This window comes from Cinclus cinclus, chromosome 7 (assembly GCF_963662255.1).
Source record: "Cinclus cinclus chromosome 7, bCinCin1.1, whole genome shotgun sequence".
NCBI lineage: Eukaryota > Metazoa > Chordata > Aves > Passeriformes > Cinclidae > Cinclus > Cinclus cinclus.
In genome coordinates, this window is record NC_085052.1 from 602,905 (window position 1) to 629,391 (window position 26,487).

At 51.0% G+C, this 26,487-nt stretch overlaps 1 protein-coding gene across 18 annotated transcripts; it reads right to left on the reverse strand.

The window, feature by feature from the left end:
- Positions 1–200: 200 nt before the first annotated feature.
- Positions 201–25,715, reverse strand: JAKMIP3 (Janus kinase and microtubule interacting protein 3). Of its 18 annotated transcripts, none has more exons than XM_062496017.1 (21): positions 25,581–25,715; positions 24,028–24,525; positions 20,589–20,804; positions 18,871–18,981; positions 18,036–18,182; positions 17,500–17,631; positions 16,957–16,992; positions 15,488–15,547; positions 13,728–13,856; positions 12,259–12,387; positions 9,776–9,859; positions 9,039–9,101; positions 7,509–7,607; positions 7,177–7,275; positions 7,028–7,081; positions 5,319–5,384; positions 4,527–4,595; positions 4,374–4,451; positions 1,446–1,649; positions 1,057–1,122; positions 201–251 (listed from the first exon to the last, which is right to left on the reverse strand). In XM_062496017.1, the coding sequence occupies exons 1-21, from the start codon at positions 25,713–25,715 to the stop codon at positions 201–203; spliced, it is 2,526 nt and encodes an 841-aa protein (XP_062352001.1). The 18 variants fall into 18 exon arrangements, with proteins under 18 accessions (XP_062352001.1, XP_062352000.1, XP_062351994.1 ...); XM_062496016.1 differs by having other exon boundaries at positions 7,022–7,081; positions 12,265–12,387; positions 18,871–18,984; XM_062496010.1 differs by having other exon boundaries at positions 4,527–4,621; positions 5,279–5,384; positions 18,871–18,984.
- Between the last annotated feature and the right edge of the window lie 772 nt (positions 25,716–26,487).

Below are 26,487 nucleotides of genomic sequence, written 5' to 3' on the forward strand. Positions count from 1 at the left end.
GACAAATTTTTGCCTGCTGCTGTCCAGGTTTCACAGTTTTTTAAAAGGATTTGGAGATTTCCATTTTTGGGTTCTCTGGGATGCCAAGAGACCCTTTCAGTCCTGCTGATACAGCAAAAGGAAAGTTCTGATGCTTTATAGGAGGAGAGTAGAGAGCAGAGGAGACCTGAGGGCTTACCTTGTGCATGTGGCCTGAAGGACTATGACCAAAGAATGAAAGCTAAAGAGAAAAATAAAAACAAAAATAAAAACTGAAAAGGGGAGAGAAGAGAGGAAAAAAATGGAAGAGAAGAAAGAGATTAAGAGTTTACAGTGTGCTCAACTGAGAAATGTGGTTACAGACAGAGTGCAACAAAACTCTCAGATGAGAAGAAATATGGAGTGTGGAGTAAAGTCTGAGTGCTCAGGGCTCAGCTGGGCTCCCGAGAGCTCCCGTGAGAGTCCCTTGGACTGGTGACAGGGATCCCCTGCCCCTCTGAGCCACAGCCACGGGCTCAGGGGACGTGGGGGGACATCAGCAGAGTTCGGGCTCCTCGGACACCCCGAGGCCAGCCCTGCTGAGGGCTGGGCTCAGCCCCTGGTGCACCTGAGCACGCCCGTCCCACCGCTCGGGGACATTCCCTGGGCTCAGACACTGCAGGGCTGCGAGCTCCACGGCACAAAGCACGGGAGCCCTGCCAGCAGGAGCTGGGAAAGGCTCCGTGCACTGCCCCTCCAGGGGCTGGCGTGGCAGGGAAGGAGGCAGCGATGCCCTGCTCCTTCCCCAGAGCTCTGCTGCCCTGAGCCCTCGGCTCTGCCCTTCCCAGGGCTCTGCCCCATCCCTGCTCCCTGCCCAGCCCCGCGTCCAGGCTGCACCCGAGGCTGACAGCAGGGAAGGACTCGATTTAACCAGTTCGTCTTCCCTCCTCACAGGGACTGGTGCAAATGTAAATGTTTTCCTGGAGCTGTCCCCCTTTCTCACTGCACTTCACACACGAGCTCTCTCTGGGGCTGTCCTGGCCCAGGTGAAATGGAGAATGTGCACACACAGCAGCTGTTCCATCTGCACGACCTTACCTTTTCCTCTAACTCTTTTATTTGTCTTTTTTGGCCTTCAATTCTTTCTTCTAGCTCTTTAATTCTCTGTCAGATGTCAAATAAAAAAAATATTTATTAACCAACCAAATACAGACGTACCCAGAAGATGCATTAGTTTGGAGGGATATAAATTGTATGTGCTGTGCTTCTACCAAAGACAAATTGGGTATTAAGATGTAGGTGAGTGCTCTGTGGTGTCACTGTGGGTGACAAAGCCAGGAAAAGCACGGTGCCCTGTGTGCAGGGTTAGCCAAGGCCAAGCAATGCCTGTCCCAGGTCTGGCCAGCTTGGGACAGTTCCAGGAGAGGCTGGTGCTGGTGCTGCCAGGGCCTGTCCCCCCCCGAGCCCCTGGGCTGCCCCACACCCACCTGCTGGGCATGCTGGATGAGCTCCATCCTCTCCCGCAGGATTTGGGCGTCCCTCTCCCGGAGCTCACTCATCACCTGCCTCTTCCATTGCTCCACGGCGCTCTTCAGCTTCTCCTTCTCCTCTTCTGAAAGAAGTTCGGAAATTTTGGCTCCAGCTTCTTGCTGCAGGGCATCATAGAGCATGGCTTCTAATTCCAGAATTTGCTAATCAAAAACAATATAAAGCTGTCAGCTGGACCTTGTCCCTGGTTGGGTGAGGAGTTTGTGAGGAGCTGAATGTCCCTGAAAGGCAATGGGAGCAGTGGAGGGGCTGAGTGCTGAGCTCCCACACAGGAGAACTCCAGCAGAGGGAAAACACTCCAGGCTGGAACCGGGACTGGGACAGCCTCTGGGCCCAGCCCAGTCTGCCCCACAAACATCTGGGAGTCAGCTTCTCCTTCCTGGGGATGGGAGGTGGCCGTGGGGAGAGGAGGGAAAAGGAAAAAAAGCAAAGGAAGGGGGAAAGGGAGAAGGGAGAGGGAAAAGAGAGGAGGGAAAATGTAAGTAGGAAAAGGGAAAAAGGAAAGAGATTCATAAGACTCATTTTGTTAGTTACAGATATTTTTTACATGTATTTTTCAGTCCCTTTCCCAGCTATCCTGCTCTCCAGCAGAGGACACAGCAGCACCAGTCCATGCTTGTGCCAGGAGGAACAACTCCCTGTTGTGTGCGTGCAGCGTTTTGTACCAACCAGGGGGAAATGCCTCGTGGGAAGGCATTGCCAGCACCTCCTCTGGCAGAGCTGCCGGCTCCTGGAGGGTTTGTGCCCAAGGAAATGAGCCTGTCCTGTAGCTGGGTTCTGCTCCTGCCCCTCGCAGGCAGGCAGAAGAATCCTCTGCATTCCCTGGGATGGAGAAGTGTGGAAATGGAAACGGACTGGCCACGCTTCCCTGGGGTCACCGAGCCTAGCACCCTCCAGGGGCAGGGGGTGCTGCCAGGCAGTGGCTCCTGCCCTTCGTCCTCCAGGGTAAAGGCTGTTCCCCCAGGCAAGCCAAGAGCCGGCTGAAATCTAGTTCAGCAAGCTTGATCCAGAGCAGAGACAAGGCAGCAGCTGGTGGCACCTCAGCACACCCCCTCCAGAGCTGGGGGCACCTTGCAGAGCTCTCCGTGGCCTCAGGAGAACCCCACTGCAACAGAATCATGGAATTGTGGAGGCTGGAAAAGTCCTCAGAGCCCCCCAGTGCAGCTGTCCCCCAGCACTGCAAAGGCCACCACTCACCCCGTCCCCAAGTGCCACCTCCACACGGCTCTGAAATCCCTGCTGGCTCTGTTGTGATCACTCGGCTCAATTCAAAATCACGTGTTCCAGCTGAGGCTGCTGCTGGGGTTTGGTTTGGTCTCAGCAGAGCCAGGGGAGCAGAATGGTCACAGCAGAACAGTGGCACCATGGCAGGAACTGTGGTACTGGTGGTAACTGGTGATAACTGGTAAAAACTGGTGAAAACCGGTGAAAAACTGGTGAAAACCATGGCATCTCCGTGGGGAGGAACACATCAAATGTCAGGAGAAGATTCTGCTTCTCCTTTTAAAACAACACCAACACCTTGCTAAACTGGTGCCAGCAGAGTGCTGCTGTTTGCTGCCTGGATTTCTGCTGGCCCCAGCCTTCGGGACACAGCCAGCATCCATCCCTCTGTGGATGTGCTGAGGAGGAGGGAGGGCAGGGGACCCTCCTGGCCTCCACAGCAGCAGCAGGGTCAGCCAAGGGAGCAGAAGCCCTACAGCAGCCAAGACTCTGTGGTTTCACCTGCTCTGCTGCAGGGGGATCACCATGAGCTGCTCCTCATCTCAAAAGTGGGAGTGGAGCTAATTCTATAAAGCAAAAGAGCTTTTTCCACTCGAATTCCAGGGCAGAACAAAGCTTCCTTTGCTGCTTTCAGGCTGCGTTTGTGCCCTGGAGCAAAGCTGTGCCTGGGACACGCGTGTGGTGCCTTCAGAAAATACAGGAAAATGCAAATAACCCTCAGCTCCCTCTGCATGGCTGCACACCCTTTGCACTCACTGCTTCCCATGAGCAGACTCAGGATTACAGAATCACAGAGTCCCACACTGGGGCCTTAAAGACCATCTTGTTCCATCCCCTGCCATGGAATTCCTCTGAAAGCTGTTACAGGGCTGAGACCACAGGGCTTGTGTGCTTTCCAAGGTTTCCACTATGTGCTGGTTCCAGATATAGCTCAGAATTTGGCAAAATCAACCCTAAAATGGACAGAAAATGTGTGGAGCAAAAGCTCCCCCAAATGGTTTGAGACACAAGTAGACAGCATGATGCAGAAACAGAGGCATAAATACTCATTGTTCCTGTTAAAGTGTAACTGTGCTCTAGGTTTACATAGAATTGGAAAAATGAGATAAGCTGAGAGGAAATTTTATGCCTTTTGTGGATATATAGATATAACCTTCCTCTCTTTGGTGGAAATGACAGCTGATGACTGTAAAGATGGGTGAGATGCCTTAGGACCAGCTAATGATGAACCTGACTTAAAAGCACTTTCATTTCAAATTTACACATCCCAGAATACCTCCAGCTGCTCTGGTTACAGAGGTTGTAAGCCAAAATTCAAGGAAATGTCTAGGCTAAAATATCTTCTTTTAAAATGTAAGACAAATTACTGCAAACCTGATTTCCTTATCAGTCCTTTACTGAAACCTTGGCTGAATTGGAACTCGTGTTGAGGTAATGCTCAGGTCCTAACCCTGCAAGGGCCACTCAAACCCAGGAATTGTGTTCATGAGGCAGTCGTGGTTAGCTCAGGGTGCAGAGGATTTGCTGAATCTCATCCCATGCAGCCCTGGGGGCACTCCACGAGCAGCACAGGGCTTCCACAGGAGCCAGAGCACAGTGAGTTAACAGAGTCTCCTGACTTGGCCACCACTGACAGCCCTCACCTTGTGAGCCTGGTCCAGGGACTGCTTCCTGAAGTCCAGCTCATCGTCCAGGTAGCCCTTTTGCTTGCTGAACAGCTCCTGGGGACCAAGGAGGGGTTGTCAGTGACCACCACAGCCCCAGGGCCACGTTCCCTCCCTGCCCCTCCCCGGTACCTTCTCGTTCTCCAGGTCCAGCATCTTCTGCTGCAGCGCTGACTCGGTCACCTCGATCTGCTGGAGCCACTGGGGAGGGAGAGAGGAGAGCCCAGCTTGGGACTAAACCTGAGTACAGCTTGGGGTTCATCCTGAGCCCAGCCTGAGCATGGCTCGGGGTTCAGTCTTCCCTGGGAATGAGCACAGCCTGGGGCTAAACCTGAGCCCAGCCTGAGCCCAGCTTTGGGGCTCAGCCTTCCCTGGGACTGAGCACAGTTTAGGGCCCAGCCTGAGCCCAGCCTGAGCCCAGCTTGGGGTTCAGCTGAGCACAGCCTGGCATTCACCCTGACCCCAGCCTAGGGCTCAGCCTGAGCACAGCTTAGGGCTCAACCTTCCCTGGCATGAGCAGAGCTTGGGGTTCAGCTGAGCACAGCTTGGGGTTCAGCCTCCTCTGACACCTGGGCATGGCTCAGCACAGGCAAGTGCTACTCCAGCAACAGAGCAAAATTAACTCTGCCATTGTGGTTTTCTTTTCTCTCTGCTGGAGCAAAGCTGTATGTCAGATCCTGGCCCTTCCCTCTGACACTGCCTTGTGTCATTGTTCAGTGACATTTTCAATGAAGCATTGTCTGATGCACTGCTGGCTTGTCACCTGTGCTGGGACAAACCCAGGGCAATCCCACACTGCCCCAATCCCACCCGAAGCTCCATGGCTGTTGGTGTGGAGCTGTCACCTCCCCCAGCAGGGTCTCCTCAGAGTGTGGGATCTCTGCAGCCCAAAGCCAGCTGTGGTGCTGGGGTTGTTGTTGTTACCTTTTCAGCCAGTGTGAGGACAGTCCTGGCCTGGATGATGACCACCTGCTCTTCGTTGGTCAGATTCTGCACCAAAAGCAGAGCACAATTACAACAAATCCCAGTGTCTTGTTACTAACCCACTGCTGTTTCAAATACATCTGAAATTAAATAAGTCTGAGGAATAATAAACTGAGGCAGAGAAAATTGATATTGTAACACAAAATCATTGTAAAAGCCATTGTCACTATTCATTACCCATCCTTATCATACATAATTCTTCTTCAGAATTCTAATACATAATTCTTCCAAAATTCTCATATTGACTAAAAAGAAAAGGGACACTGGCTCTATTTGTACCCAACAGGGAATAAACACACATTTACACAGGACAAGATCAAGCTGAGCCCAAAGAGCCAAGGGGAGAAGAGATGCAGTGTACATCCCATGCACCATCCTCACTTTGTGCAGCCAAGTGATGATTTTGGGAAGCATTTATTGAGATGTTGGCTGTTCCATCCATCTTTTGGTGCTTTCTCAAAAAAGGAAAAAAAAAAATGAAATTCAAGTTCTGGCAGTAGGCTTTGCATTTCATCCAAGCTTCAGTGTGACCACGGGCACAACAGGAGAAGGGAGCTGGGCCTGGCTCATGTGGGGGTCCTGAACCAGAGGCAGAGAAGTTGTGAGCAGTGAGCAGGGGGTCTGGAGAGCTTCACCTGAGGCACTGCTGGGACAGGGGCAGTGTTATCCTGGGGATAGGGGTAGGCACTGGATCAGGAATCCTGTGTCAAAGGGACCCCAAATCACACCCATCCCACCCCAGCCATGGCAGGGACACCTCCCACTGTCCCAGGTGCTCCAACCCCAATGTCCAACCTGGCCTTGGGCACTGCCAGGGATCCAGGGGCAGCCACAGCAAATCTGGGAATTCCACCCTGTGCCAGGGCCTGCCCACCCTCAGGTATTTATAGTTCTGGTACTTCCAGGTTGTGCTGTGGTCCTGGAAATGGCATTTTGCTGGTACCCAAATTGTCCAGAGGCAGAGCTGGGACAGCCCAGGTGTGGAGCTGTGAGAATACTGGGGACACTCCTGCAGCCCCAGTGTGGGGTGGGGTCTCGCAGGAGGGTCCTGCAGTGGCTGGGGGCTCTGTGAGACCTTGGGCTGGAGAGGGGCTCTGCTCTCCTGGCCCCTCCCAGCCCTGGGGCTCTGCTGATGGAGGAGAGCACAGGACAGGACACAGGATGTGCGTGCCTGCCATGTGCAGTCACTCACTGCCTCCTGCTGAAGGACAAGCAGTTGTGAGTTCCTTATTATTCACTTTTTTCTTTCTGTGCTGTTGCTTTGTGTAATATCCTGGTTACCACCAAGGGTTGATGGGTTATTGGACAAACTCAAAGCACACAGCTGCTGAAATGCAAAAGCAAAGCAAATGCACAGCAAGCAAATGAAGAAACCGTGTGTGACCAGTGGCCAGAAAGCACCAAACACCAACATCCCTCTCCAAATAACAGGAACCTCAGATGCAGCGAGGTGACACCGAGCCCCTGCCTTTCACTCTGTAAATGCCAGAGAAAGCTTTCACTCTTTAAGCGCCAGAGAACGCTTTGCTGGTAGCCCAAACCAGAGGCAGGACAGGCTGTGCAGCACCAAACCAGGCAGCTTTGCTCACTCCACACGAGGACAGGTATTCCAAAAGCATGCACAATTTATTAAAGGAACATACACTTACGGCGTTATCCCCTAAAATGTCCAACTTTTTCATCAGTTCTGCCACGACGATGTCCTGACAAGAGACAAACGGAGAAGCAGGATCGGCACAGAGCACCTGGTTTTGCTCAGGGAGGGGAGGACAGGGAAGGAGCATCCCTTAGCCCTTACTGTGACACCTTCAGCCTCGCAGTACACCTGCAGAGGGCTCTTCCCCTCGGTGAAGGGGCCGTGGTGGAAGTTGATGGCCGGGGAGCGTCTCTCTCTCTCCTGAAAGGACAGTCATTGCTTGGATGGCCTGTGCTGTGGCACACCTCAGCATCATGGCCTGCTCGGGCTGGGAAAGAGCCCTTGGAGTTCATCCCATGCCGCACCAACCTACCAAAACCGCTGCTGCTGCTGCCTGTGTTGCTGGTTCTGTCTTTGATCAAGGCTCTGCGTGCAGCCTTGGCCCCTGTGCAGGGACCCCAGACCCACACTGCCTGGCAGCCACTCGTGCTCACCTCCAGCTCCAGGATCCTGAACTCCAGCAGCTCGTTCTGGTCCTTCACGTCCTGCACGTCGTGTTTCAGGCGAGCCTCCTCAGCCTCCATCTGTTTGATCTGCCAGAGGCACAGAGCAGCACTGCGGGCACTGTGGGCACTGCGGGCGCTGCGGGCACTGTGGGCATTGCTGGGCACTGTGGGCACTGCGGGCATTGCTGGGCATTGCTGGGCACTGTGGGCACTGTGGGCATTGCTGGGCACTGTGGGCACTGTGGGCACTGTGGGCACTGCGGGCATTGCTGGGCATTGCTGGGCACTGTGGGCACTGTGGGCATTGCTGGGCACTGTGGGCACTGTGGGCACTGCGGGCATTGCTGGGCATTGCTGGGCACTGTGGGCACTGTGGGCATTGCTGGGCACTGTGGGCACTGTGGGCACTGTGGGCACTGCGGGCATTGCTGGGCATTGCTGGGCACTGTGGGCACTGTGGGCATTGCTGGGCACTGTGGGCACTGTGGGCACTGTGGGCACTGCGGGCGCTGCGGGCGCTGTGGGCATTGTGGGCACTGCGGGCACTGCGGGCATTGTGGGCATTGCTGGGCACTGCTGGGCACTGCTGGGCATTGCTGGGCATTGCTGGGCACTGTGGGCACTGTGGGCACTGTGGGCACTGTGGGCACTGCTGGGCACTGTGGGCACTGTGGGCACTGCGGGCACTGCGGGCATTGCGGGCACTGCTGGGCACTGTGGGCACTGCGGGCACTGTGGGCACTGTGGGCACTGTGGGCATTGTGGGCACTGTGGGCACTGCGGGCACTGCGGGCATTGCGGGCACTGCTGGGCACTGTGGGCACTGTGGGCACTGTGGGCACTGTGGGCACTGTGGGCACTGCGGGCACTGCGGGCATTGCGGGCACTGCTGGGCACTGTGGGCACTGCGGGCACTGCGGGCACTGCGGGCGCTGTGGGCATTGTGGGCACTGCGGGCACTGCGGGCATTGTGGGCATTGCTGGGCACTGCGGGCACTGCGGGCATTGTGGGCACTGCTGGGCACTGCTGGGCACTGCTGGGCACTGCTGGGCATTGCTGGGCACTGTGGGCACTGTGGGCATTGCTGGGCACTGTGGGCACTGTGGGCACTGTGGGCACTGCTGGGCACTGTGGGCACTGTGGGCACTGTGGGCACTGCTGGGCATTGCTGGGCACTGTGGGCATTGCTGGGCACTGTGGGTATCCCTTCCTGGGCATCCCTGCCAGGCCAGCCTAAGCCCACCCCCAGCTCTGGGGGCACACAGGGCTGTCCCCCAGGGCCACTGTCCCCGTGCACCTTGCACCAGGACACACCTGGGACCACTGGGAATGCCAGAACCCCACCTTTCCAGCAGCTTTGTAAGGATCTTGTATTAACCATGAATTATTATTATTATTATTATTATTATTATTATTATTATTATTCCCTGCTGGAAATACAGATTAGAATATTGTACCTTCTGCATCTCTCAAGAAACAAATATTATTTCAGTAATACAAAAAGAAAAGTTGAATACCTTTTCCACCAGTTCCTGGTTTCTTCTGTACAATGCCTGCTTCTCCTCAATCCATTTCATGTCCTTGGGAAGGAAATGAACATCACTCTAGGTGAAGCTGCAGGGTTTAGCAACAGCACAGCAGCAAGAATTCCACATTCAGTCAGAGTCTCACATTCAGAGGGACAGAATAATGATAGCTGTGTAATTGTAAGTCCATTACTTCCTAAAACAACTTTCCAAGTTAAACTTACCCATATAATTTTAACATCCCTGTCATACATAAATGGAATAAAAACATTCCACTGATTAAAAAACTCTTTCAGGTAAAATCTGGTTTGCAGTAAAAGGGGTATTTCCACCTATTTGTTTACTATCAAATTTCTATTTTGCTAAATACAAATTACTTATTTCTGCAGATCAGACAAACTGAACTTTATTTGTAAGGTAATCTCTTAGTTTGAGGAATAAATAAACCCACAAACCCCAAAACATCATTTACCAACAAGAACAAGAAGAAGAGGTTGAGTTGGGAAGGCAGTGATTGAATTATTTAATATTTTATCGTTTCCAAACCATTTTCTCTTTACTTTTTGTTGTTGTTGCTTTGAGGTTTTTGTTTGTTTCTTTGTTTGTTTGTTGTTTTTTTGGTTTTATTTTTGTTTTTTTTTTCTGCAGAAGTGGTACACAAGCTGTAACCAAGGAACCTTTCTGGTCCCCCAGCAGAGAGGTGGGGAAGGTGCTGGAGTCAGCATTACCTGTCCCTGCTCAGCCAGAGCCTTCTCCAGGTCTTCTATCTGAGCCTGGGACCTGTGAATTTCTGCTTGGAGCTGCTCACGGGTCTGTGGGATATGAGAGAGAAAGGGAAAAAAAAATCGATAAAGAATAATATAAAAATAAATTTTAAAAATTTCAAACTTTCTCCAAAAGACTAAACCTAATGCAGTTACAGAAAATATTTAAAACACCTAATGCTTTTAGCGAGTTGCTTTGGAAGTTCTTTGGCAGAAGAAATTTGCAGCTGAGCACAGAGTATCAAATAATCAAATGTAATCAAGTCTGGGAGATAGGATTAATGATTTGGAGATTTAACTCAAGATTAACAAAAAGGCAAAGCAGAGCTGGCCCCTCACAGCTGGTCATGGCAGGCTGCAGCCAGAATTCCCCTTTCTCCAGGAAAACAAATTAAATTATTATGGCACAGTTCTGGGCACAGCTGATTCCCCTAAATTTTGGGGCACGCTAAAGACTCAGAACAGACCCCACATTACAAACTGGGAAATTTCATTGACCTTTGTGCCTTATCCATGACTTAGAACCTCATCTATGATTTAGTGCCATATCTCTTTGCTACCCATGTCTCCTTTTCCAATATATTTGTAGCTTCCTGCTTATTTAAATAGACACCACATTCCTACACATGTTTTCTGGAGAACAAATGTCATTATTGTCAGTTGTTTTATTTGTTGCATACTTTCATGGAACACTTTCTTTCCTTGAACCATTTCTGTGCTGTTTATCCAGTTATTTACACAGAAAGTGATTTTTCACTGGTGCCTCCTTTGGCTCACTATGACAAAACTAAAATCCAGTCACTTTCCCAGCTGGGCATGCTTTGGCTCACTGTGATTTTCCTTCCAGGTGCAATTCCTGATGTTTCAGAATAAATGTTCATTCTGGGAACACTCCTAGGAATGTCACTTTTCGTGCATTACACCTTGACCCACTCCAGGTGTTCCTGGATAACACCTTCAAGAACAGGTGGAGGAACAGATTAAGGCTCTGCAGGAACATTTCTCCTGTTAAACAGCAAATTTGTGCCTTTCCTGACTGCACCCACCCTTGCAGGTGGGCATGACCCATCCTGCCAGCCATTCAGAGAGTCATGGAATGGTTTGGGTGGGAGAGATCCCAAATCCCACCCAGTGCCACCCCATCCATGGCAGGGACACCTCCCACTGCCCCAGGTGCTCCAACCCCAATGTCCAACCTGGCCTTGGGCACTGCCAGGGATCCAGGGGCAGCCACAGCAAATCTGGGAATTCCATCCCAGGGCCTGCCCACCCTGCCAGGGAACAATTCCTCTGTAACTCCGTGGAACACACAACAAGCTCACAACAAAAGCAGCACTTCATAGCCACGGGAGCTCTGTGAGGCAGACAGGCAGAATAGCACAGGGCACTTTGCAATTCAATTAACAGAAAAATCTCAGCTATAAGCCTTCTAAACATTTTATGAGGAATCATGTAATCTCTCAGAGCCCAGAAGGAATTAAAGACCACGCATTATACATTTAAGGCTATCTGTCCTAGTTCTTTATAGAAAAAGAGCTTACTTTTGAGGATTTCCCATAAAAAATTCTCCCTGGATTTCCCTTAGACTGATCAGCAGTGGTGGGGTCTCAGCAGAGCCATCCCAGGGAGACTGCCAGGACTCAGAGTGCCAGAAACAGCCTGGGGTTCAGCTGAGCCCAGCTCGGGGTTAAACCTGAGCACAGCCTGGGGTTCAGCTGAGCCCAGCTTGGGGTTAAACCTGAGCACAGCCTGGGGTTCAGCTGAGCCCAGCTCGGGGTTAAACCTGAGCACAGCCTGGGGTTCAGCTGAGCCCAGCTTGGGGTTAAACCTGAGCACAGCCTGGGGTTCAGCTGAGCCCAGCTCGGGGTTAAACCTGAGCACAGCCTGGGGTTCAGCTGAGCCCAGCTCGGGGTTAAACCTGAGCACAGCCTGGGGTTTAGCTGAGCCCAGCTCGGGGTTCAGCTGAGCCCAGCTCGGGGTTAAACCTGAGCACAGCCTGGGGTTCAGCTGAGCCCAGCTTGGGGTTAAACCTGAGCACAGCCTGGGGTTCAGCTGAGCCCAGCTCGGGGTTAAACCTGAGCACAGCCTGGGGTTCAGCTGAGCCCAGCTCGGGGTTAAACCTGAGCACAGCCTGGGGTTCAGCTGAGCCCAGCTCGGGGTTAAACCTGAGCACAGCCTGGGGTTCAGCTGAGCCCAGCTCGGGGTTAAACCTGAGCACAGCCTGGGGTTCAGCTGAGCCCAGCTCGGGGTTAAACCTGAGCACAGCCTGGGGTTCAGCTGAGCCCAGCTTGGGGTTAAACCTGAGCACAGCCTGGGGTTCAGCTGAGCCCAGCTCGGGGTTAAACCTGAGCACAGCCTGGGGCTCAGCTGAGCTGGAGAGCAGCCCGAACAAGGATCCCCCACCCGTTTCCAAGCCCTCATTTCCATGTCCCACAAGCCGTGCAGACCTTGACCTCTCGTTCAGCATCCAGGGTGCCCCCGACCTGCTCCTGCAGCAGGGCGTAGGCTCTCTGCAGAGCCTGGTACTCCATGGTCAGCTGCCGGAACCGCAGCTCCGTCTCCTCCTTGGCCATGCCCTGCAAGCACAAGAAGAACTGGGGGTTAGGTTTGTTTTCTCTTGCAGGTGCCAGAATTATCACTTTTGAAACGCAGTTTGGAGGCACGGTACTAAAACTCTTGGTGAAGTGCCCTCAAGATGTTTCCCCTCCATTCCCTACACATCTCTTACACACTCTTACCTCCAGGAAATGCAATACAGGAATAAAAAGATAATCCCTGCCTTGGGAAGATAAAAGCTTCCCTTCCATATAGCACACTAATGACTGCACCACCCTTTCTTACTGGAACACGGAAAATCATCACGTTAAAGGTGAAAATGCAGCTTTCTTTAACAACAAAAGGTTTCCAATTTGGAAAGGAAACCAAACCTGACAGCCTCATTCAATTATTAAAACACGAATCCAGAGTTAATAGTTATAGAAGTGGTGACAGCAACATGAAAGGAGCCCTTCATCTTCCTCACCCTCCTTACAATATCCAGTGTGGAATACTTTCATGTCAGGCTGACCGGAATATTTCACTCAACATGAAATGGAATTACATAGCTGGGTGCATGCATCAGCTTCCCACTGAACAGGGGAAGAATGTCAATATAGAATGAAAAATAAACAGGCTCATACATACAGGAATGCATTCAGATTTCCTGCAGTGCAGCACACGCCTGGAAACCATCACATATGTCCCATGAAGGAGGGAGGAATTCTGCAGGTTCCCTCAGCAGATCTAATCACACACCTGCAGCCAGCGCACCATGAGCAGGCTGCACATCATCAGGGGCAATATTTGATTATTGCAAGATTCCTGTTAAGCCCAGAGCTGTGTGATGGTCCGGTGACCTGACACACACTGGGGAGCGCATCTGTGGGGAAGCCCTGGCAAATACAAGGAATAATCCCTTTAATTTGTGTTGCATTTGTGTGCTGTGCTCTCAGAGCCCTGGAACCCAGCCAGGAGCCAGCCTTTCCCTGGAGCACAGAGCTGCAGGGGAGCATTCCCTTCTCTTCCACTAACACAGACCTCACTGCTCACTGCTCGCTGCTCCAAACCACTCATGCCAAAATCTGCATGGCTCAGAGTGAACACACCTCAGTTTATAGACCTGCAGTTCTGCCATAAAGTCAATATTCTTACGATAGATTTGCAGCTTGCCTGGAAGTTGTGAAGTCACTGAAGACCTGAGATTTTGGGACACTGACCAACATGCACAGTACCAAATTTAACAGAAATGTTTCATCTTGTGGTCTGAGGTGACAGAACGACAGAACAGGTAAAAGAGAATGGAAACGACAAATAGAAAAGATGGACGAGAGCAGGAATTCCATTAAACACCAGTGTCAAGGTTAGATCTGAGGTGTACCTCCTCCAGGTCGTCCTCGGGCGTGCAGGGGGTCTGGTCAGTCCGGTCCGTTTGGTAGGAGATGGAGGAACCATCAGACTCCAGGGAAGCCTCCTCATCGTAGCCATAGAACGTCTCCACCACTGGCTTCTGACAGAGAGCAGGGTCAGGGAGCACAGGACAGACTGCCCTGGGGCTGAGCGTGGGCAGCTGCAACACCCTCAGCTGTCCTGGGACTGGACACGGTCCCCTGTACCTCCCTCACCTGCCCTGGGGTCACCTGCAGCCCCTTTACCTGCCCTGGGGTCACCTGCACCTCCCATACCTGCCCTGGGGTCACCTGCAGCCCCCTCAGCTCCAGGTGCTGGCAATTCTCACTCTGCTGCTCTTCCACAACTGCCCCAGTCCTTTCCACATGTGTTTATAAAATCTTTCAGCCCATGGCAGAGCTCAGTGCCTGAGACAATTTGAATCCCTGAGCTGCCATATTCGTGAGACCTCCCAGGCCCTGCAATCTTTAATGCATTTTCCTTCCAATTTCTCTATGGCTAAGCCCCTTTTGTTTTGAGTGTTCAGCTCAGCATGAGGGGAGAGTTGTGCACTGAAATGTCCTTTAATCCCCTGCCATCACCACAGTGTCCCTCCTGGCAGCACCACAACTTTCACATGGAAATTTAGATCTCTGAAAACTATTTTACATGAAGTTAATGACCACAGCAATGTGTCTATGCTTTGAAGAAATCCAGTTTTCCACTCAAAGCTGCTTTTTGTTGAAAGGAATGGTGGTAAAGAAAGATTTACTGTAAGTGCTTGAAGGTCAGAGACAACACTTCACAGATCTGAAGATATTTTTAACTGATGATTTACAAAAGCATATCTGGGTTTTGGTCTTTGGTTTCAATTTGCAGCAGGTAACTTTGGAAGGAGAATCCCAGAATGGGGAAGTGACACCTCCCACTGTCCCAGGTGCTCCAACCCCAATGTCCAACCTGGCCTTGGGCACTGCCAGGGATCCAGGTGCAGCCACAGCAAATCTGGGAATTCCATCCCCACCCTGCCAGGGAACTATTCCCAATTCCCAATATCCCATTTATCCAGCCCCGGCAGTGGGAGCCATTCCCTGTGTCCTGTCCCTCCATCCCTTGCCCAAAGCCCCACTGAGCTTTCAGAGAGACAGAACCTGACTCCCTGGAAAGCCTGATGTGATTTTCAGGATGACAGGAGTTATCTCCTATCGATCTCAATTAGTTATTCATAGATTCATTAGCTCTAATTCTTCATCTGTGGATCACAGCATGCTGGCAGCCCCTGACATTAAAACTTCCTGTGACATTTTAGTGTTAATTTTTACATTAACACCCTGCCAAGCCCTCATTCACCAACATTCCCTTTTCCCTGAGCTCTAACCATTGCTTCCCTAGCCAGCAATTTTTGCATGTTACTAAACTCCATCATGAATTATTTACAACATACACATGTTTTCAGGCAGTACCATTAGAAGATCATTTGGAGATGTGTTAATTTGTAAAATTTGTCTCCTCTTAAGACATCACATCCCACCAAACTCCCACAGGGTAAATGCAGAGTATTGAAAAGGCTCAGAATGCTCCCTGTCCCAGCCTTGAATATCCCAGTACAGTCTGTGAATGAACTGTATCACCCAAATTTCAGTTTAGGACCCACTTGCAGACCCTGAAGAGAACATTGCCATGGCCCTGAGGTGCTCTGAGCACCCCAGCACTGTCCATCAGCATGTCACCACAGAAGGTTTTGGTTTTTACCTTAGGAATTCTTGTCATTTTCTTCCTTTGCTTCCTGAACCTTAGCAGCTTATCCCGTTCCTGCAAGAGCCAGAGATGTGTGTGAGCTGTTTTCAGAGAGCACTTCTTTAAATTAACCATATTAAATTAACCATTAAACCATTGAATGGTTAAATTAACCATTAACAAGGAGCCAGTTGGGGAACAGGAATGTCCCTGCTGGCCACTGTTCCACACTGTCACCAGTCCTGGGTTATTTACCCCAACAGCTTTCAGGTGTGCCACAGACAACTAGAAATTGCTCTTTATGTCCATGAAAACCAAATTAAAGTAAAGCTGATGATAAGCTTTGTGCTGAGAGTTTGGGTGTCCCCTTGGAGGGTGACCATGGCACTGCAGCCCTTGCCCTGCCTTTGCCCCTGGCCCTGGCTCTGGTGGCTGCTGGTGGCCCTGGAAGGTTCACTCACACACACTCACACACACTCACACACACTCACACACACACAAGAGCACCACTGAACACATTTCGGGGCCTCTTTGAACTGAGCACTTTCAGGCTCAGCTCCTTCTCTAAGGACCTGCAGGTTCCCTGTGCCTCTGGAGTAAAGTTTGAGCATTTACTGCTGCCAACAATTTTTCCAATCAGAGGAAATAATAGAGTAATTAAATTCCAGGTTGGAGGGACCTTAATTAACACCTCCTTTCACCCCTGCCATGGCAGGGACACCTCCCACTGTCCCAGGTGCTCCAAGCCCCAATGTCCCACCTGGCCTTGGGCACTGCCAGGGATCCAGGGGCAGCCACAGCAAATCTGGGAATTCCATCCTGTACCAGGGCCTGCCCTCCCTGCCAGGGAACAATTCCTTCCTTTTTATGCAGTTAGGTCGATTTTTACAGTACTCAAAAAAAGCCTCTGTTCTGGGCTTTCAAAGCCCAGGATTGCAGAGAGGGGAGCTCTAAAGGGGAAACCCTCAGATGTTTCATTTTCCCTGCTGGGTACAAGGATGTGGCGACCCTGGGGACACTGGCACGTGCTGCTGCCTCAGCCTGGCCAGTGCCAAGGCCAGCAGCAGTGGCCAAGGACAATGGAGCAATGGGAACAGCACATCCATCAATAGCCATGAGTGATGTAACCCCACAACAGTCCTGCACAGCACAGCACAGGGAGGGGGGCAAGGGCAGGGCACACTCTGCTGTGGGGTAGCCAGAGGGAAAAAATGCAGTTCCAAGGTGACAGAGCTGCCCTGGAGAGGGGGACACTTGTTCTTGGCCATCAGGCAGGTGGTGGGATGAAAGCTTCCCTCCCCACAATCACTGTTCTTTTCTCTGGTGAACAACCACTGATAAAAATCTGCTCTGAGGAAAGCCCTGGGTCAGCTCACTGCTGAACACAGCTGGAAGGGAGAATAAATATTGTTGTAGCCTGCCTGCTTTCCATGAACAGCAATTTAAAACATATGTAGATGAGGAGGAAGTTCAGTCACTCTTACCATGACACTCTTCACATAGCCAGCAGTCTCCAGGGTCTAACAAAAAAGAATGAAAAATGTCAGTAACTGGACAGGCTTAAAAAGAAAGGGAAGAAATAAAAGTTATTTTCTTGAGGAGTATCATGATTTTGGTGTTTTCTGTTTCCCAGGACTGAGAACATGTGAAGAAGGAAGCCAAACCCCAAGCCCAGGATTGCAGAGCACCCCCTGTACACAGGAACCTTCAGCCCTGGAGGCGTCTCCAGCTGAAGGAGCTCGGACAGTTTCCCTCCCAGATGTGGCCACCAGCACATGTGAGGACATGGTTCTACCATGCCAGGCCAAAGCACATTGAAAGGGTTTTCCCAAACACCCTTAAAATTAAATTAAAGACAATTGATATTACTACTGAGCACAGAAATGCCTGCCAGGTTCCCCTGCTGCCCACTGTGCCCTTCAGCTCCCAGAGCCCCCTCAGTCCCAGAACCTCGAGCATCCCTTCCTCTGCTTCCTCTGCTCTGCCCTTGGTCCCTCTCACGTGAGAGCAGCAGCCTTGCACCTCACCTTGGAGAGCTCATCAATGATGTTCTGCTGCTCAATAACTTGGAGTCTCAGGAAATCCACTTCTCTTTCTTCCTGGCTGTGGTCAAGATCATTTAAGGAGCTTGGTCTCCTTATTGCTCCAGTTCTTTGCCTCTAGAATCCAAAAATCACAGGGCAGAAGAGGAAATGATGAGGAGGTTTTGCCAGGGACCTGTGTGGTCCTTTCCTTTACAGCAGGTGATGCATCTCTCTAATGGTGGCCCTGGCAGCTCTGCTGCTCCCCTTCTGCTGAGCCTCCACCCTGGCTCCAGATGTGCCAGATGCTCCTGCTCCCCCCAGCTGGACAAAGGGGCAGTCACCAGTGCAGATTTCCCGGGGATTATGAGGGGATTCTGGCAGGAAAGCTGAAGGTTAATCACAGAAATCTGGATGAGTTTGGGTTGGAAGAATGGAAGAGTTGCCAGAATGGAAGAGTCTCCCATGGAACCTGCACGTGTGGGCCAATGCCTGATCCCTCACCCCACACCCCACGTTCTCCCAGGAGCACAGGCACTCACCATTGCAATATTTTCCTGTGTCACAAATTTCAATTTATTTTCCATTCGACGTAAGGCATGCGACAGCTCCTCATTCTTCCTACTGAGACGTTTGTTTTTGTCCAGAATGGGCTTATATTGACTTTCTGCTTCTCTGAGACGTTTCAACTGTGAGATAAAGAGAAAAATGACACTTCTGGAGCTTTTTCATCAAATACATTAACTACTTTAACTATCACAATAGAAGTATTTTCTCCTGATTCACAGCAGAACTGATCAAAAAACTCTTGGGATTTTCCATTGGGCAGAGAGCATTCCTACATGAGAGGATATTCAATCTGTGCAGCAAATGTTCCGTGTGGGAAACATACTTATTTTTGAAAAGAAATAAATATAATTTGAGGCAATGCCATCTTAAATGTTGTCCAAGCTAAGAGGGGAGTGATGCAGCACAGCCCCAAACACTGAGTTGAGGAGGAGCAGCCCCTCGTTTCCAAACAGCACAGGAGCAAGCTGTCACTTCTTATCTTCTTTTTGGTCAGGGTCGGGATTAAATGCTCAAGATGGTATTACTTGTTTGGACTCAGGTGTTTGTTGGTTCTTGTCTATATTACAGTCCCACAAACCGTGAGTTCTACAGCACTTCAAGCTAACAAACTAAAAAATCGAGTCCCACCCCTCTCTGTCTTTTAAGGATAAACTGTCCAATTAAGAAATTACACCTAAATTATTTTTACTTTTAACCCAATAACCAACGACCCACGGCCCTCAGTGCGGAATTCTCTATCCAGCAGCGAGCACTGGGGGTTTGTGGGACACCCAGCACGTCCCCAAGGCCCGGCCCTGCTGCACTCACCAGCTCGTTCCTCTCCTCCGACAGCAGCGCGTTCCTGTCCTCCAGCTTGCGGATGATCCCGCTCAGCTCTGCGATTTTCAGCTGGAAGCGCCGGGCGTCCTTTTCATCCAACTGCTGTTCCTAAAACAAAGATCAACTGCAAATAACTGCTCGTAAGTGTGCACGCAAGAGCACCTTGGCAAAGCCCAAACTTTTTCTTATCCCAAATCCAAGCATTTTGAAATGTTATGACGTAGGGTGTAACCCATGGAACCCAACTGACCACAGAAAGCTGCAGGGTGAGACCAGTGGGAGGTCAGGAGTGGAAATGTAACAAAGAATGCAAATGCAGAGGTGTGTGTATATGCATATGTATATGGATATGCATATGCAAATACAGAGTCACAAATGTGACAATACAAATGTGCAAATACAAAGTTTACAAGTGGTAAACTTGGAAACGACAGAAAATATCAAAACTGAAGGCCGTGTTCCAATGATGCCACTGTTGAACTGAGAGCTTCAGACACATCGTCCACTCTGAGGACTTGGTCATAAGAAACTGATATTCAAATTACTGAATTACTGAATGGGGAAAATCCATGCAATTGTGTATTGAATAAGCTCTTGCAGAAAGATGTGTCCCTTATGGGGTCCTAAAAGGGTCACTCATAAGGCCACAGGGGTAGCACTTTATCTGAGTGAAAAGGTTTAAACCAAATTAGAAATGAATAGAGATATAAGTAGGTGTGTTCTCATTCAGAATCAGAGGAGTTACAGCTCCTGACAAGCGTGACAGACTTTCCCCCTTCTCTACGACCTGTTCTGGTCTTTGGCAGAAGTTGAGTACAACTAGAGAGAGGCAAATTAGTGCCTGCAGTTCTGGTGGCACTTTTGGGAGGTCTAGGGTTCCTCATTCAACAGGTGCAGGAGAGGCTTGGGCCAAAGAATAAAACAGACTGGTTTGCTCAGGTAGAAGTTTTACACTTGTACTGAGACAATCAAGGCTGTCGCCAAAGAAATCTTGATGAGGATCAGCAATGAGGACGAGCTACACACGTCAGAGGCACAAGGGCAGTTCCGCGAGGGCTTTTCTGGGCAAAGGGAGGCCCAGGCAGGGAGGTGCCAGACTTACACTGGCAAAGCCATTGTGGAGGGGTGACTCCAATCGAGCCTTGTGGCTGTTGCAGAGAATAAACAGGACGGAATAGGTGAGGAGCTCTTGGGCTCACTTTGTGTCCTGCCAATGGTGAGAGCACTGAGCAGCAGCACAGGGGTGCCCTGGGGGGCTGCAGGGTTTCTGTGCTGCCCTGCCCCGTTCCCTCTGGAACTGGCCTCGTACATCTGCTCCCCGAGCCCCTGAGAGAGCTTGCACACAAATAGCACTTGGTGAGAAATGCATTTGCATCATTTGTTGGCAGAATCGCGTCAAACTGGCAAACTGAGGTGGGTGGCTGAGCATGGTACAGTGAGGAGAAGGAGAGAAAGAACAGAGGAATTTCACCCTGCTGACAAAACCAAACCAAACCGAGCGGGAAACAAAACGACAGAAAGCAAAAGCTCTCCCATGGCGAGGTTTGTTTGGAAATCTCAACGCTTTGGGCACGGCAAAAACGAGAGCATGGAGCAGGTGCCTGCACAGCCATGGGACAGCTCTCGCTACAGGGTGCACTCATCAAGATTCTGCCACTCGGTGCCATTTGGTGCTCGTTTAGGTGAAACCACGTGGAAGTGCTTACGGGGCTTCCCGAATGATCTGAAGCGTCTCCTGCACCACTTGCATAAGGAAGTTCCCGCTTGGGGCTGCTCAGATGGCGGTCAGACTCTTTGAGCTGGGACAGTTGTTCATCTAAAGCCTCCTTTTGGAGCTGCAGTCTCTGAGCATGCCCGGCTCGCACCCCTAACTCTCTCTCCAGCACGAAGACTGCTCTGTCCTTAAACTTAATCTCCTCCATCTACAAGGAGAACAGAACACAATCACACAGCGGCTCGGAGCACCCAGAGCACCCGCGGCGACGCAGCACGGCTGCCCTGCCACCCCAGCCACAGTGACAGTGACAGTGACAGCAGCACAGCCCTCCTTCAGCAGGCAGGAATGCTGGGAAGCAGCCTGTGACCCTAGCACCATTTCAGAATATCTTAAACAAAATGCAAGCTTGACAATCACATCACACTTCGATTGCTTCGCTCGAACACATTAACGATTCGTGTTGCTTGGATGTCACCTCTAAAAATTACTAATACAAAATTTACAAGGAAAAATGCTGAAACTTCGGTATCCTTTACATTTTCAAAATCCCTGGAAGAAATGTGAATCTTTAAAAATTTCCATGAGAGGTTTTCCTTGCACATAATAAACATTATGCAAAACCATGAAGTGCTTAATTGACAAATGCCAGGTGACCTCCAGTGCTGTCCATCCCTGTTTGCCTGTGCCAAGGGCCTGTGCACAGCCCATGGGACCAGGCAGGATCCCAGCCCTGGGGTCTGGCTGGCTCAGGGGGGTGGCTGGGCCCTGCCCAGTGAGGGACATCACTGATCCCAGCCCAGCTGTGCCCAGGTGTGCCACCCGGGCACATCTGCACCACAGCTGCAGAGCTGATCACGCCTCATGTGGCACACACACGATTCCACCGAAAGACAGGAACCACATCCAGCCCCTCAGGGGTCTCTGAGGTGGTTTCAGACTCCAGATACACAAGATTTTTGCCTTATTAATTTTTTTTGAGACTTTGGACACTTAATTTCAATAGTCAGTCTTTAAACCTGGCATGCTTCAAATAAGAACATTTTGCCCTGTAAGAGCTGTGTTAATACTTTTATCTCTGCTTTGTCTGGAAACCTGGAAAAAAAATGTCATCAGGAATCAACAGTCACGCCAAGGACTTAGTTTGCAGTAAATGCCAGCGTGGCCCACCCAGGGCAGGTGCTGGCAGGTCACACAGGTATCAGGAAAGCAAAGTGGAGCAAATGAAAGGCATTTGGATGCCATTGACTAAAGACCCTTTCAACAATGTCCGTGAAGGCGGTGCCTGCTGACTTTGAATGAAACAAAGACTTGGGTGCTCCGGAGCACCTGAGGTCTTTCTGCCAAATGCCTAATGAGGAGGAATCTAAATGGATGTACAGATGAAAAGATAACACATCTTTTAATCATCATAACAATGATTATTTGTTTAAAAGAAGCAGAATATTGGCAAATAAGCAGAAGTTGATTCTTCTTTATATGGAAACAAAGACACATTACAACAAAGGCAACACATGAAATTGGGAGGAACAAAGAGATGAGAATCAACACAAAACATTTCACAGCATTTCGCTAATGGTTTGTTTTCAAGAAAATAAAAATTCCGAAACGTAACCTTCATAAACCACAAGCAAAGATCAGCATTGACATCTTCCTTCACCTGAATAAATTGCTGTACATGACACACGCACAAGTTTGGTGCCTGCAGCCCCGTGTGACACACAGACAGTGTGGGAACAGCACAGATGGAAGGGAAAAGTGTCCCTCAGGCCAGGAATGAAGGGAAGGAAAGGCAGGGCCAGGGCCCCAGAACTCACTGGCAGTGCTGCGGGTCCGTGGGCACACAGCCCTGGGGCAGGGCCAGCCTGGCCTCATGCTCTGCTGCTGCTGGGCTGTGCTGGGGCTCTACTGGAGCTGTACTGGGCTGCTCCTGCCTCCTCTCCCTGCTCCCAGCCTGCCTGCTGGCTCCTGGTGGAGCTGGGAAGGGGCGGCAGCACAGGAGCATCCAACCACCTGCCAGACACCCTGCTGCCACTGCAGAGCTGGGATGAATATTGATGAATATTTATTTATGTGTGTGCTCGTTCATAGGCAGCCCCGAGCTCAGCTGGTGCCAATTACAGAGCACAGCACATGGGGAGGGGGAGAGAGGAGCTGGGAGATGGGAAGTGGGAGATGGGAAGTGGGAGATGGGAAGTGGGAGATGTGCTGCTCCCTCCTGTGCTCCTGCAGGTCCCACGTAGGAGAAGTGACTCTTTTAAAGTTCTTATTTCCATCCTGATTCTAAGCCAAGGTGTGGAGTCCTGGTTGGGGCATCTGCCCCTGCAATGTTCCTGGAGCCCTTGCAAGCTGACAGATGCTGTCAGAAATGGCCTTTGAAGCTGCCAGTGCCTGAATCAAAGGCATCACCCCGGGCAGGGGCACAGAGGAGAATCCCTGTCCGGGGAGCTGCTCCATGGCAGGCACGTCTCCCCATGGTCTGAGCTGGACATCAGGACATGTGAGGGGACCTGTCCCAGCCCCGTGGGACTGCCAGGGAGCTGGGACCTGGCTGATGGGATGTCAAGGTGACAGGAAATGGAGTGGCCCTGGGGTGTGACACCCCTGAGAGAGGGGTTCAGGCACAGGGGACACCAGCAATGCTTGTTCCCTCTGCAGATACCTCTGTGAGGCCCCCTTGGTATTTTCTCTGGGATAAGATAAACTACTTCACTAGAATGACTAATGCGAGAAAAATGTAAACCCTCTCTTACCTTTTTAGAGTATTATTGGTTAGATTTGATTCTTTATAAGTGGTTGTCCTAAACAAAGACACCTGACGTAGCTGGCTGTGTGTTTTAACTTTGAACCCTACTGGTTTAGTTCTGATCCCCCCCAAACCCTGTAAAAGTACATGGAGTACCCCATATATTCGGATTGCTGCCAGACCCCTTTCAGGGCAGAAATAAAGCCTGTGGGAAAAGTCTGAGCTGCTCTCCCGTCTTTTTATGTTGGCTGAAGAAGGCTCCTGTGAGCAAAGATAAAATCTCAGCAGAGCTGAGTGCCTGAAGGGCAGCACTTACACACCTTGTACCTGAAACCTGCCCCAGAAAAGCAGGGCCAGGGGGGAGAAAAGTTACAGTGGATCAGGAAGGAAAGCACGGTGAGGAAATAGAGGCATAAGCCAAAAAATCGTAACTGCTGTAGCACAGCCCTTGATCAGCCAGGAACCTGAGGGCTCTTCCTGAAACCTTCAATGTGAACAACATCAGCAGGCTTTGACACAGACAAGGAAGTTTCTTACAAGACACCCTAACACTTTTAAAAACCAGTTTGCCCTTTCTACTAGTCAACACATAACAGACCTGGAGGCGAGTTTCAGCAGCCACCAGTGACCCAGCCCTGACCCTTTCCCACCAGCAGCACAGCCCCAGGAGCAGAGGGACACGTACCAGCCTGCGGATCTCCCTCTCGCACTCCCTCTTGATCCTGGTGATCTCCTCCTGGTGCAGGTGGTACACGCTCCTTATCTCTGCTGCTTTCATTTTGTCAGCCTGGATGACCATCGTGAGAGCCTCCTCCACCTGCTTCTTAGCCCCCTTCAGCTCGGAAATTTCTTGCTGCATTTTGATTTTCTCCACCTCAAAGCCCTTCTTGGCCTCCTCCTTGGCCTCGGTGAACAGCACTGTCTTCACCTTGTCAGGGGCCCCATCTCGCACAGCGTTCAGCAGGGTCTGGAGCCTCTGGATTTCATTATCTTTAATTTTTATTACTCTGAGGAGTTCAGCTTCATGCTGCCTCAGAAGTGTTTCTCGAACAGCTTGGAGCTCTTTCATTTTGTCCTCATGAAGTTTGACTTTGAGCTCTGTCACCACCACTGTGCTTTTATGCTGTTCATGCTCCTTGATCTGCTTCACTTCTTGGTTTTTCTCCCTTTCCAATTTGCTGACCTGCGAGGAAAATCAAAAAAGTATAGAATTTTCAATCGACCAAACAATGAATATATAGCATGATATTATTTAAAAATGGTACAAATGACTGTAGAGTATTACACCTCAATGCTGGGATGTCTGTGTCTACAAACTGAAGGTAGCAAAAACCTTTCTTTCACTGCAGGCTCATGTTTAATACACACTCAGGAATCAGTCAGTACCTTCTGAGTAACTCTGAGTCCTTACTTTATTCTGCAGCAGTTCTCACAGCACATTCCTCCCAAAAGAAGGGAAAAATCAGATGCCAAGGCCATCACTGTGGCACGCTCAGGCACCAACGTGCATGTGCATAGGCAGGACACAAGAAGCTCTGTGCAAGCTCCCGTGAAGACCAAAACAGCTGCATTTTACCAGATGCTTTTTAAACAATGAATTATTCAGCAGAAATAACCTCAAGGCTCAAGTGATGTTTCAGCTTAAAACCATGCCATGAACTCTAGAGAAGCCATGGCCAGAAGTGAGGGACAGAGAGAAAGAAAACAAAGCCCTCAGCCTTAAAGCTGCAAATGCTGCTTCACAGCAAAAGGATTAACAGATGCTCTGTTTCTATGTCTGTGTGTGTTGGATTCATGGTCTGAAATCCCTAATAACGATGCAAATTCACAGAAAGATGCAGACTATCATTTTGTCCCTGCACATATTTCCATTTTGGAACCAACCCCCCCCCCCCCAAGTTGATGAGTGGAAACTGATTTGGGGAATTAGGGAAAAGCAAGTGAATATTCCATGCCCTTGCTGAGAAGGGATCTGAGGGCAAGAGCTGGAATCTCTTGGAGCTGAGCCTCTCCCGAAGGCTGAGGGAGAAGCTGTCTCCTTGGAATTTGGGAATTGGAGCAGGAGGCAGAGCTGAGGTTTAGCACTGTACACGTGGGTAAGCAGCTCTGAAAGAGCTTGAGCTCAAAATCCAAACAAAATCAGCGTAAAAGAGAAAGAGAAGAACCAGCAAAGGAAACGCTGGAATTTCTGAACTTCCCAAACACCCAACTGCTCTCCGAGGAAGGGAGGGTGCCCACCTTGCTCTTCTCCTGCTGGAGCTCGATCTGGATGTCGGTGAGCTTGGCCCGGAGCTCCTCGTTGGCAGCCTGCAGGGCAGCCAAGGCGTCGGGCTTGTCCCCCCTGGCACGGCTGCTGGAGCCCCTCTTGGCCATGGTGAGGGACCCACCCCGCTGGCTCCGGCTGCGCCACGCTCTACATCTTCTGGGGCCTGCAGGGAGGGACAGTGGGGTCAGCAGGCTGGAACTGGGGGCACCAGGCTGGAAATGGGGCCAGCAGGATGGAACTGGGGGCACTGGGCTGGAACTGGGGGCACCAGGCTGGAAATGGGGGCACCAGGCTGGAAATGGGGTCAGCAGGATGGAACTGGGGGCACTGGGCTGGAACTGGGGGCACCGGGCTGGAAATGGGGGCAGCAGGCTGGAAATGGGGTCAGCAGGATGGAACTGGGGGCACTGGGCTGGAACTGGGGGCAGCAGGCTGGAAATGGGGGCACCGGGCTGGAACTGGGGGCAGCAGGCTGGAAATGGGGGCACCAGGCTGGAAATGGGGGCACCGGGCTGGAACTGGGGGCAGCAGGCTGGAACTGGGGGCAGCAGGCTGGAACTGGGGGCACTGGGCTGGAAATGGAGGAACCAGGCTGGAACTGGGGGCACTGGGCTGGAACTGGGGGCACCAGGCTGGAACTGGGGGCAGCAGGCTGGAACTGGGGGCACCAGGCTGGAAATGGGGGCAGCAGGCTGGAAATGGGGGCACTGGGCTGGAAATGGAGGAACCAGGCTGGAACTGGGGGCATTGGGCTGGAACTGGGAGCACTGGGCTGGAACTGGGCTCAGCAGGATGGAACTGGGGCCAGCAGGCTGGAAATGGGGACACCCAGCCTGGCACTGGGGGCACACACCAACCCCAGCACACCCAGAGTGTCAG